We start from the raw sequence: 13,302 nt of genomic DNA, 5'->3' as shown, positions 1-13,302 counted from the left end.
ACTCATAAAAAGAATGTTAAAAGCCTTGAGCACAAAATTTGACAGGATGGACAATAACCACCTTACATCTACACTCCTAGAACATTCCCTAAATGAGAAAACCATTGCTAAGCAAATGGATTTTCTTACTTCCCAGAGAACTGGGGACTGTTTTTGTCAAAATTTCAAAGAATAGAAAGCACCATAAATACATGAAGCAAACAAACTTCAACAAACAAAACCTTACAGCCTTTGAACTCACTGTAAGTAATTCTCCTAACAAAGCAGAAAAGTAGGCTGCAGTGCCGTGAGTAAAGGCAGAAATCCACAAAAAAGCTTCTTTGTAACAGTGTTAACAAAACACTGTTGTTTCACTTTTAGTCAGTTGGAAAGAAGAAACTGCTGCATCAGTTACCTGGTGTTCTCCAGTGGCACCGTATAAATACTACTAGTGCCATCTTCTGGTTATCTGTTTCAATTGCATGTCACCTGTCACATGCTGGCCTCATTTTTCCAAGCCAGTGAGGAATGCGTCATTGTAGAATCATGAGGCCCCTAAGGAAAAGGATCTGCAGAGGTCTCTATAGATCTTTACATATTATAAGATCCTAGACCAAGTTGCCTTTTTATTGACTTTTAATGTTGGAAATACTTCTTCGAAACCATAGTTTGGCCACATTGCAAAGACCAGACTACTTCTATCACTAATTTTTGGCCCCAAAAGCTTGAGAATTCTCTGTCAGCAAGAGAAATACCACTGTACTACTAGGCTTCCACTCACAGCTATCTCCAGGCCCCAAAGATAGCCAGGCAAAGGGCAGTCCTTGGAGAAGACAGAAGTACATTACTATTTGAACCCACATTCCCCTCATAAGGAAAGACACTCTCTGAGGCTCTGGACCAAGTTTCTTTAGCCAGGCTGCCATATTCCCTATAAGTATATTTTAGGGGTCAATGATTGGTAGGTAAAGTAGTTGCCCTTCTGTTTTGCAATTCTTGCTACAGAAGTTACATGAAGTAAACAGAAAGCACACAGACCTGCTGGACAAAGCCCACCTACACCACTGTAAGAACAGAATTGGGCCTGCTCCTCATAGACAGGAGCTTCCTGCCTTGCCTATCTTCATCCCAACCACATTGTGGACAGAGAACAGAGCATGACCTGGCCAAAAGGTTTATAGGCAATCAGGAAAGAAAGACTTAAAACATGACAGGGGGCAGGGATTGGGGTAGGACCCAGTGGGGAATACACAAGGGTGTGGAAAGTCAGTTTCCTCTCTCTCCCTTGACAGACATATGGGCCAGACTTGCCTGTGCTAAATAAATTATTTTGCTTCTGAATTGAGAAACATTTGACTTCCTAAAAGTAAAACTATTAGAGGCTTTCTCTTAATCCATGTTACATATCCTCAGAGTTGATATCAATAAGCCACAAAGGGAGCTTCTACCACTCCTCCCTGGACCGATTAATGATGGCAAATATATAGGGCCAGTGTGTCCCAGCATTCCAAGTGGGGGCAGGGGGCAGGGAATGTTCACAAGGATCTTCTGGGCCCTGACAAGAAGTGGAAGAAACACATCCCTCTGAAGAAAAAAGGCGTTTGTCTAAAAAAAAATTGGTTGCATTGGGGGGAAATGTCATACATAACAGTCAATGGTAAAGGAAACAAGCTGACATCTCTTCTGAATGTTAGAAAAACTTAGTGTACAGAAGATATTATGATTTAGAATTATAGCTGTCATTTATTGATGGACAGTTTTTCTTTATCCAGGCATTTACACTCGTTTTATTTTGTATCAAATATTTTATTGTTGTTCTATTAAGTTGTCCCAAATTTTCCCTTTGCTCTCTCTCCTCTACCCATCCCACCCCCCACTCCCACAGCCAATACCCACCCTGTTGTCCATGTTCATGGGTCATTTATACATGTTCCTCAACTAGAACTCTCTCCTCCTTTCCCCATTAATACTCTTACCCCTCCCCTCTGGTCACTGTAAGTTTGTTTCTTATTTTTATGTCTTCAATTCTATTTTGCTCATTTGTTTGTTTTGTTCTTTAGTTCTTCTTATATGTGAGATCATACAGTATTTGTCTTCTACCGCCTGCCTTATTTCACTTAGCATAATAGTCTCCAGTTCCATCCATTGTGTCAGGAAAGGTGGAAGTTCATTCTTTGTTTCTACTATGTAGTATTCCAGAGACTTTTGATCCACTCACCTACTGATGAACACTTGGGCTGTTTCTAGAACCTGGTTATTGTAAATAATGCTACTATGAACATAAGGATGCACATGTTCTTTTGAACTTGTGTTTCAGGATTTTTAGGGTATAATCCCAGTAGTGGAATTGCTGGGTCAAAAGGCAATTCCATTTTTAGTTTTTTGATGATGAACTCATAGTTTTCCACAGTGGCTCCACCAGTCTGCATTCCCACCAACAGTGTACTAGTTTCCTTGTCTCCACAAACTGGACAGCACTTGCTTTTTGTTGACTTGTTTATCATGGCCATTTTGACAGTGTGAGATAGTATCTCATTGTGATTTTAATTTTTATTTCTCTGATGACTAGTGATGTTGAGCACTTTCATATGGATACAGGCCCTCTGTATGTCCTCTTTGAAGTGTCCATTCAGGTCCTTTGCCCATGTTTTAATTGGATTGTCATTCTGATGTAGAGTCGTATGAATTCTTTATCTATTTTGGAGGTCAAATCCTTGTTTGAGGTATCAATGACAAATGTGTTTTCCTATATGGTCAGTTCCCTTATTATTTTAATGATGGTTTCTTTAGCTGTGCAGTAGCTTTTTAATTTGATGTAGTCCAATTTGTTTATATTTTCCTTTATTTCCCTTGCCCTAGGAGATGTATTGAAAATATACAGTACATGAGATATCTGAAATTTTACTTCCTGTGTTTTCCTCTACAACATTTATGGAGTCATGACTTATATTTAAGTATTTTTTTCCCCTCTTGAGTTTAGTTAGGTGTATGATGTAACCTGGTGGTCTAGTTTCACTTTTTTGTATGTAGCTGTCCAGATATCCTAACACCATTTATTGAAGAGGCCATTTTTCACCATTATAAGCTCATGCCCTCTTTGTCTATTATTAACTATACTGATAGGGGTTTATTTTTGGGCTCTCTATTCCATTCCATTGCTCTATGTGTCTGTTTTTATGCCAGTACAAGACTGTTTTGACTACAGTGGCCTTATAATATAGTTAGATAACAGGTATTGTGACCCCTCCTACTTTGTTCTTTCCCAAAATTGCTAAGGATATTTGGGGTTGTTTATGGTTCCATAACAGTTTTTGAAATATTTTTCTATATCTGTGATATATATCATTGGTATTTTCAACTGGATTGCACTGAATCTATAGAATTCTTTAGGTATTATGGACATCATGATGACATTAATTCTTCCAATCCACGAACACAGTATATGCTTCCATTTATTTGTGTCTTCCTTCTTTCTTTAGTGTTGTATACTTTTCTAAATAAAAGTCTTTTACCTCCTTGGCTAGGTTTATTCCTAGATACTTTATTTCTCTTGTTGCTATAGCAAATGGGATTTTTTTTTCCTGATTTCTGTTTCTGATATTTCTTCATTGGTGTACAAAAATGCCTTTGATTTCTGAATATTGACTTTGTGTCTTGCTGCTTTGCCAAATTCATTTAAGTAGGTTGAGTTGTTTTTTGGTGGAGCCTATAGGGTTTTCTATGTACACTATCATGCTATCTGCAAACAATGACAGTTTTACTTCCTCTTTTCCAATTTGATGCCTTTATTTATTTATCTTGGCTGATTGCTGTGGCTAGGACTTCCAATACTATATTGAATAGAAGTAATGAAAGCAGATATCCTTGTCTTGTTCCTGATCCTAGTGGGAGAGCTCTTAGTTTTACCCATTGAGTATGATGTTGGTTGTAGGTCTCTCATTCACGGCCTTTATTATGTTGAGGGATGCTTCCTCTACTCACATTTTGCAGAGTGTTTTTATCATAAATGGGTGCTGTACCTTATCAAATGCTTTTTCAGTATCTATTGATACAATCATGTGATTTTTGTCTTTCATTTTGTTTGTGATGTACTACATGTATTGACTTATGAATATTTTACTATTATTACATCCTTGGGAATGAATCCCACTTGATCACAATGTACGATCTCTTTAATGTATTGCTGGATTTGGTTTGCCAATATTTTGTTGAGGAATTTAGCATTTAGGTTCATCAGCGATATTGACCTGAAGTTTTCTTTCCTTGTTGTGTCTGTATCTGGTTTAGAATTAGGATGCTGGCTTCATAAAAACAGTTTGGGAGTCTTCCCTCTTTTTGGATTTTTCAGAAGAGTCTGGCAAGGATAAAGGTTTTAACTCTTCCTTATTTCTGTGTAAATTTTCTCCTGTGGAATGGTCCTATCCAGGGCTTTTGTGAGCCAGGAGTTTTTGATTACTGCTTCAGTTTCATCAGCTGTTATTGGTCTGTTCAGGCTTTCTGCTTCTCCATTGGGTTTTGGAGGGTTATATTTTTCAAGAAATTTTTCCATTTAACAGAGGTTTTCAAATTTCTTGACACATACTTCTTCATAGTAATTTCTTACAATCCTTTGTATTTCTGTAGTATCAGTTGTAATCTCTCCTCTTTCATTTCTGATTGTGTTTATTTGGGTCCTCTGTTTTTTCTTTTTTTTATTAAGATTTTATTTATTTATTTATTTTTAGAGAGGGGACAGGAAGGAGATAGAGACAGAAACATCAATGTGGTGTTGCCTCCCATGTGCCCCCTACTGGGGATCTGGCCTGCAACCCAGGCATGTGTCCTAGACTGGGAATCACACCTGTGACACTGTGATTCACAGGCCACCACTCAATCGACTGACTAACATGAGCAAGGGCATTCTCTTTTTCTTGATGAGTCTGCTTAAAGGCTAATTGATTTTGTTTATCTTTTCAAACAACCAACTCCTGGATTTATTGATCCTTAGAATTGTGCTTTTAGTCTCTATGTCATTTAATTCTGCTCTGATCTTGGTTATTTCCTTCTTTCTACTCGCTCTGGGCTGTCTTTGTTGTTGTTCTTCCAGTTCTTGTAGGTGTAGAGGTAGGTTGTTTATTTGAAATGTTTCTATCTTTTCTAAGTAGGCCTGTATAACAATGAAGTTTCCTCTCAGGTCAGCTTTCACTGTGTCCCATAAGTTTTGGATTGTTGTGAGTTCATTTTCATTTGTTTCCAGAAACTTTTTGAACTCTTCTTTGATCTCATTCTTGATTCATTCATTGTTTAATAACATGCTATTCCATCTCCATATTTTGAGTGTTTTTGAGTTATCTCCTTCAGGTTGTTTCTAGTTCCAGCCCTTTGTGGTCAGAGAAAATGCTTGGTATGATTTCAATTTTCTTGAATTTGTTCAGGCTTGCTTTGTGTCCTATCATGTGGTCTATCTTTGTAAACATTTCATGTGCATTTGAAAAGAATGTGTATTTTGTTTCTTTGAGATGAAAGGCTCTATATATATATTAGTTAAGTCCATTTGGTCTAGGACATTGTTCAATGCCACAATATCTTTGTTGATATCTTGTTTGGAAGATCTATCCATTTTTGACAGTGGGGTGTTAAAATCCTCTACTATTACTGTGTTGCTGTCGATATATTTCTTGTAGTCCTCCAAGATTTTATGTATTTGGGTGCCCCAAACATGGGTGCATATATATTTACAATGTTTATGTCTTCTTGATGGATTCTTCACTAAAGTATTATGAAGTGACCTTCTGGATCTCTTTTTATGGCCTTTGTTTTAAAGTCTATTTTGCCTGATATGAGTATTGCTACCTGGCTTTTTTTCCCCCCTGTCCATTTGCTTGGAAAATTTGTTTCCAGCCCTTCATTTTCACTCTGTGTAGGTCTTTTGTTCTGAGGTGGGTCTCTTGTAGGCACCATATGTGTGGATCATAATTTCATATCCACTCAGCTATTCTGTGTCTTTTCATTGGAGCATTTAATCCATTTTCATTTAGGTTTCTTATTGATAGGTATTTATTCATTACCATTTTACTTCCTTCATACCTGTGTTCCACTCTCTCTTACTCTTTTTCTTCCTTTTCTTAAAGGAGTTCCATTAGCATCTCCTGCACTGCTGCTTTGGTGCAAGTGTATTCTTTCAGCACTCTTTTCTCTGGGAAACTCCTTATTTCCCCACCCATTATAATTGAGAGCCCTTCTGGGTAAAGTAGCCTTGGTTGCGGGCCTCTGGTTTTAATTACTTGAAATATTTCTTGCCAATCCGCTCTGGCCTGGAGCATTTCCATTAAGAAGTCAGCTGCTAGTCTTATTGGGACTTCCTTATATGTTACTTCCTGTTTCTCCTTTTCTGCCTTTATGATTCTCTTTGTCTTGGAATTTTGCCATTTTAATTATGATGTGTCTTCACGTGGGCCTCTTTGGGTTCCTCTTGTTTGGGACTCTCTGGGTTTCCTGGATTTGTGTGACTTTTTCTCTCATCCAATTAGGGAAGTTTTCCATTGTTACTTTTTCAAGCAGGTTTTCTATCCCTTGCTCTTCTTCTTTTTCTACTGGTATTCCTATTATATGGATGTTATTATGTTTCATGTTGTCCTGAATTTCCCTTAATCCCTATTTAATGTTTCTGAGCCTCTTTTCCTTTTCTTGCTCTTTCTGGGTGTTTTTTTCTACCTGTTCTCCAGCTCGCTCATTCCATCTTCTGCTTCATCTAGACTGCTTTTGATTCCTTCTAGTGTATTCTTCAATTCAGAAATTGTATTCTTCATTTCCTCTTGGCCCTTGTTGATAGTTCAACAAGTTTCTATTTCCTTTTTCATGTTGATATAGTTTGCAGTGAGTTCATTGTAGTTTCCCTGTAGTTTTCGGTAATTCTCTGTGAGCTCATTGAGCTTCCTTATAACCATTGCTTTGAACTTATTATCTGATAGTCAACTTGCCTCTATTTCATTTAGCATTCTTTCTGAGACTTCCTCCTTACCTTTCATTTGGTGATTGCTTCTTTGTCTTTGCGTTGTTGGTAAGACTCTTCTTGTTAGCCTCTGCTTCTTAAATTGATCTGTTTTGACTCTCTGGGTTTATGGTGTAAACTTCTGTGGTAGGAGTCCTGTGAGATTCAATAGTGCAGTCTCCTTGATCTCGGGAGCTTGCTGGTCTTGCACTGTCATTTATGTTGGCTCTCTGTACATCTTTGGGTTTTGATTGTTGTTGGATCTTTCTTTGGTGGATCTTCCCCTCCAGCTGGTTAACTAAGGGTCAGTCCATCCACCACATCTTGTATTCTGTTGTGCAGGTGTGCACGGGTTGTGTTGAAGCTGGTTGTTCTGTCTGTTTGAGGTGTCGAGGCTTCTCGCTCACTATTGTTCAGTTGTTTTTTCTGGGTAATTTCTCCACCATCTGGTTGTATTTCCAGATGGTCCTGGGTGGAGGTTATTTTGGCTTCCACTCACTCCTTCACCTTTTTCCATTATTATCTGTTGGTGGTTCCCTTGTTGGTGGGTTCTCTCTTTCAGCAGGTATACTGGTGTTCACAGCTCCCTTCTACACTTTTTTGTGATCAGTTGGAGGGGGAAGGCGAAACAGAGTAAGACAGCAGGAGTGTATTCTATAGTATTTAAAGTACCAACCCATAGAGAAGAGATTGGAGATCCTTTGGGTAGGCATAGTGTTAACCGTGATATTTCACCCAAATAGCCACTTTTTAGAAAGGGTGGAAAAAAGGTAAGACTCTTGTTGGGGCAGGGTGAGAAGGATTGTGACTTGTATCTAGAGAGCAGTGAGCTTGTGGGAGGTCAGATTATGAGATATCGTGAGAGTAAAGGATAGAACATAGGTGTAGTGTGAGAGAAAACAGAGTTAACCACAACAATAATAAAGTTCCTGATATAGTGAAGTGAGCTACGATCCAGGAGGGGTGCTGTGTAGTATTTACAATTGTACGGAACAGCTATTATTTACAATAGTAATAGAGCAAAAATCGTGTGACAGAATCTATGTGATCTGAATAACAAGAGTGGGAAGTAGACAACATAGGGTAGTACACTATTAGAACACAAGTGAAATGAAAGAAGGAAAATTAAAAACACACTGTGAGAGACAGAACAAGGAAAACCAGTCAAACAATGCAATTTAACAAACCAAATGAAGAAGACTAAACAGAAAGAAGAGAAATAAAAAAAATACTAATAAAATAAAAGATGTACAAATGATGAAAAAATAATAATACAAATATATGATAACTTGCAAGTTCTCTGGAATCACAAAGTGAAATTTGTCTCATTGTCTCAGTTGTTCTAATGGACCCCTCTTTGGGTCTAACTTTGGTCCTTTCTCAGCTCCAGGTTTTGTTGTCTGACTTGTGGGGACAAAATAAAAAAGAAAGGAGGGAGGGAAGGAAGAAGGAATTTTTTTTTAAAAATAAGCTCCTGCTGGGTTTAATCCGGCCAAGCAAGTTCTGCTGGTCTTCTTGGCTGCAGCCAACTGAGGGACATTTGGTTTCAGTCTTGTCCCTTCCTGTGGTTTTGCGGGGATGGGCACCAGGTCTGATCAGCACTCTTCACAGTTGCCCAGTCTCCAGCCCAGTTTCTCAGTTCACTGTTGGGCCCCCAGTGCCTTTCTGTTCCAGGTCTATGCCTTCAATCCACCAGTTGTGCTATCCTTGAGGTGTACCTATTAGGGGCAACTCACACACCACCTTCTTGCTTTTGCTGTCCTAGATGCTAGGGACTCTCAGAGTCTCTTTGGGGTAGTTTGGCTCCCCCACTGTGTTAGGCCTATCTGGGGACTGCTGACTCCCTAAGCCCTGCTCTCCTGTACTTAAGCATCTCTGCCTCCCTCTTTTGAATCAGTTGACCTGCAGGGCAGGGGTACAAACATGACTGCCACTAAGGATGCCTCCTCTGCTGTTGCACCCAGGGAAGTAGGTTTGGCATGTGCTGTCCTCCTCTGCTGTGGGAACAGCTGAGGCGGGATGGAGTTTGGCTAGTTCATTGGCACACACTGGGGTCACTGGCACAATTGGGTGCACTCTGTTGCTATGGCTGGGGTAGGGGTGCAGTTTCATTCTGGCAGCACAGGTACAGACCAGGACAGCAGAGGCGGCTGCTACAGGAGAATTCCCTAAATAGCCACTGAGTGCCTCTTTATTTTCCTTTTCGAAAAATTCCTCTGATTCAAGCCTGCCACTCCAAACAAGCACCTGGCCTCTCACACAGCCAAAATCTCCAACCAGACCAGAGACTATCAGGGTCAGGGTCCATCATGGCCCAACTCTTCCTAGCTGGTGTCCACAGTCTCAGTAGGTGCACACCATCCCTGTGTGTTTGCCACTTCATCCTTATTCCCACCCCCCCCACCCCCACCATGACTTCAAGCATCCAGGTCCATCCTGGTGCTGCTCAAAGCTCCTTGTTTGGCAGGGGAGGGTGCCATTGACTTGGCTCTCTCCCAAGAATCCTGCAGCAGACCCGGTGGGCTCCGGGCCTGGGGCTACAGCCATCCTGGTTCCTGAACTGGTCCCAGGGACCTTATTATGCTGAAGCACTCTCCTTACCGTCTGATTTTTCAATGTCCTCTACAGTTTTGGCCTCCAGCCTTCATATATGCTGGGATACTATGGGCTGCTCACTCTGTTCCTCAGAAGATCAGCTAGGTGTTCTACCCATGTGCAGGGAGAAGAGGACTCCACCATATATCACTTATATGTGGAATCATTAAAAAAAAAAAAAGCTCATAGATACAGAAAATGGTGGTTGCCAGAGATGGGGTTTCAGTGTTGGCAAAATGAGTTAAGTGGGTCAAAAGGTATAAGCTTCCAGTTAGAACAGAAATAAGTGATAGGGATATAACATACTACTTGATGATTATATTATAGCTAATAATACTGTAGTGAATATTTTAAAGTTGCTAAAAGAGTAAATCTTAAAAGTTCTCATCACAAGAAAAAAACTACGTATGGTGACAAATGTTAACAAGATGTATTGTGGTGATCATTTCATAATATACAAATATCAAATCAATATGTTGTACACCTGAAACTAATATAATGTTATATTCCAATTACACCTTAATAAAAAAAATTAGGGGCATTAACAGAACATTTAATCACATTAGCTAAGTTTAAGTTTAGTCTCCAAAGAATACTTAATTTCTTTATTCTGTTGTTGTACTGTTTTATGAAATAAGTAAATTCAATGTAAACTGCTTATTATTTTTGTTACTTATTTCAAACTATAAAGTTTGTGTATAACACTGCAAATTGATACAAGTATCCTCTAATATAGGTCTACACTTAATTATCTATAAAATATTAATGAAAACATTACTGTTCTAATCAGGCACAACAATTTTCTTCTACTTTAAACTAAAAACTTCTAACCCAGCTCAACAACTAATCACATCTCAAATTATGGATTTGAAGAAATTAATAGAGGCACATTTAAAAAATAAATACAGTATAAAACTGCTTTTTCACTGAGTCAGTATAATTTATATTTGTTTGCTTTTATGGCTATTTGATTTGCATTGTTCTTCTGGGCAAGTTCAGTACGCAATCCTCATTCTTTAGACACTCAAAAAACCCCACAGACTTAAATTGTATGAGAATTTAATCTGATACTGTCTGCCAAAGACACCATAAGTAGCACTGTAAGAAACTTTGTACTAAATTTTAACACTGCTCATTAACAGTTCCATTTTCCTGAGTTTGCGTTTGTTCTTTGGCATTGATTTAGGATATAATCCATTTTTCAGAAGGTGTTCCTTGCTGAGGCGAATTCGAGCACCATGCTGAAGCTGGAAAGAGCATAAAGCTTGAAGAGGACGAAGCAAAGTCTGTTAAGATAAAAAAAAAAAAAACCCTAAAAATGTGTCTCTGACAAGTCATGGTTTTCTATCTAGAATTTTTCTTCAGAAACAAGCATGATGATGATGATAATGATGGTGATGATTTGCTCTTAACTATGAAGAGCAACAGTTACCCTAAAATATATAATGATTTCTAAATTAATAACTTATTTAAGTCCATACCTTATATATACCACTAAGTAACTCCAGTGAAAAGACACAAATTGATTTTCCATATAGGTGACAAAGTCCAAATTTAGCTTTATACATTAAAATATTTAAACCCCACTAAAAGCCGTTGCCATTATAATTTCACCTGTAACAAGGAGACTGCAAGAAATTTTTAGATAATCACAATTAGTTGATTCATTTTTCAATCACAGAAGGCTGCAAGCTTCCCGCTACCTGATAACAATTAGATGATGACAGTATGGGTAAGTAGTTTACTAATGCACAGTAGTCCATGGGCCACATACAAGTTAGATATCCAGGTTTTGGTGCATTTGAAATAATTCTAACTGTATATGTACCAGTCTAAATTTAAATACCTACAGGGCCAGCGATTCATTTACTGTAAGTATGTAAATACTGGGTGGATTCACACAGTAACAGAGAATAGTGGAGGTTGTAAAAAAAAAGTGGGATCATTATGCCTTTCCTAAAGTTATTCAAATTAAAAATTTTTTAAATAAAAACAATATACTAGTTTTTTATACCAAACAGAAATGTCAGTGTTTTAAACACATTTTGAGTCAGATTCTTTTTTTAAGCCTGGGAACCCTTATCTAAATTTTTAAGATAACAACAGCAACAGTTGATTAAGCAGATTGTTAAAAAAAAGAGGAAGAAAAAGAACAAAGGAAAAAACTGATATATTTAACTACAAAAACTTCAAAATGTCTGAAAATTTATTCCCTCACATATACAATACAAGAAGTAAAAAGGGCTTAATAGCTTTAATGTACAGTAAATTCTTACAAATTTTAGCAGTCACTGGTAGTTGCTTCTTCATAATTCATCCATTCTTTTCTTCTTTATTAAAAAATCAAAAATTTTATTCAAGGTAGCAATGTGTCTAGCTAGTAATATGACATTGGGTAATGACACAATCTATCCAATGAGATGTAGGTGGAAGTCCTTAAGTGGGGCTTCTGGAGAGTCTTTAAAATGGGACAGACTCAGCAGGCAGAGGCTTGCTCTTTCTTCTTGACTGGAACAGTATTGTTAGAGGTAGAATAACCTCTAACATGTGTCTACATGGCAATAAATATGAACATTAAAACCAAATATATATGATAATGAACATAAAGACAGGAAAAATTTGGGTCTCTGATGCATCCCAGCCCTGGCAGTTCTTACTTACAGGAAAAAAAGAAATTCTTATATGGTTCAACCACTACAGTAAGTGCTCTATTACATAAGAAAAAGACAAATACTTTGGAAAATCTGCATGACACTGCTGTAGAAAGTCCCTTAGATATGTACTCATAATTGTCAGGATGGGCAGGGTAGGACAAGTGAGAATCTAGTTACAATTAGCATTTTGGACTACAAATATGGCCACCGTTTGGACTACAAGTAATATGGCAACTGAACTCTAACCCAGAAGAGGTGACTGGCATCAGACCAGGAGCCACCAATGCTAAGTAGCTTCTTTGTTCACCAAGAACCAATCCTTGGTTCCCGAGAGAAGTCAAGCCGGGTAAAACTCCCAGCCTTTCCCTTCTCCCTCGCGCAGTTTTTTCTTAGCCCCTTCTCCGGGCAGGGAAAATGTCGCCTGGGAGCACAAACTTCCAAAATAAAGCTCATCTGCCTGTTTGCATGGCTAATTGGCTGTTTATTTCCTCGGCGGGGTCTAAGAAAACCTTACAATAATTTCTTTTAATATCTTCATTTCTTCAAACAAGAGAGAAAATGTGGAAGTGATATGGAATCACTGGATTCTGAATCGCCTTACTTAGGAAACGTATCTAGGACTGTAGCAGGGAGCAGCCAGAGGGTCCCCAAAAGAAGGATTTGTAATGGGGTCCAGAACTCAAGGTGTCCAGATTATAGGATGTCCTCAGCCTCCATCCCAGGTGTGGGTTGGGGGAAGGGACAAATGAAGCAGGGCCATTGAGAGCTGTTTCCCATAGCAACAGTCTTGGGACTACCCTCTGGTGTGGTCATTTAACATATCTATGGCCTTTGGCTGGTTATGTAGATATGTTAAATAGCTCTGGCCAAGCTCTGAGCCAGGGAAATGGAAGTAACTTCCCCTAGTTACAGCGTCTGGGAGGCAACTCCCCCTAGTTACAGCGCCTGCACCTGCGTAAGAACTTGGAGATGAGTGGCTCCATAACATGGGGCCATGCCTGTCCAGACTCAAGAAGGCAGTCCAATCAAGCTGGAAGGATGTAAGTTCTGGCATGTGAGGCTGACTGTGGGAGGAGTCGGAAATGGGACTGCAGAGGAAGATTG

General features: G+C 38.8%; 1 protein-coding gene across 1 annotated transcript in view; it reads right to left on the bottom strand.

Moving 5' to 3' along the window:
• Nucleotides 1–10,549: 10,549 nt before the first annotated feature.
• Nucleotides 10,550–13,302, bottom strand: part of LOC114508265 (tRNA-uridine aminocarboxypropyltransferase 2) — a 124,945-nt gene continuing 122,192 nt past the window's right edge. The window contains exon 6 of the mRNA XM_028526244.2: nucleotides 10,550–10,830. Within this exon, the coding sequence (XP_028382045.1) occupies nucleotides 10,660–10,830 (171 nt within the window). The 3' untranslated portion in view covers nucleotides 10,550–10,659. The remainder of the gene's footprint in view (nucleotides 10,831–13,302) is intronic.

Source organism: Phyllostomus discolor, chromosome 3 (assembly GCF_004126475.2).
Source record: "Phyllostomus discolor isolate MPI-MPIP mPhyDis1 chromosome 3, mPhyDis1.pri.v3, whole genome shotgun sequence".
Lineage (NCBI taxonomy): Eukaryota > Metazoa > Chordata > Mammalia > Chiroptera > Phyllostomidae > Phyllostomus > Phyllostomus discolor.
This window is presented reverse-complemented; position numbering and strand designations above follow the sequence as displayed.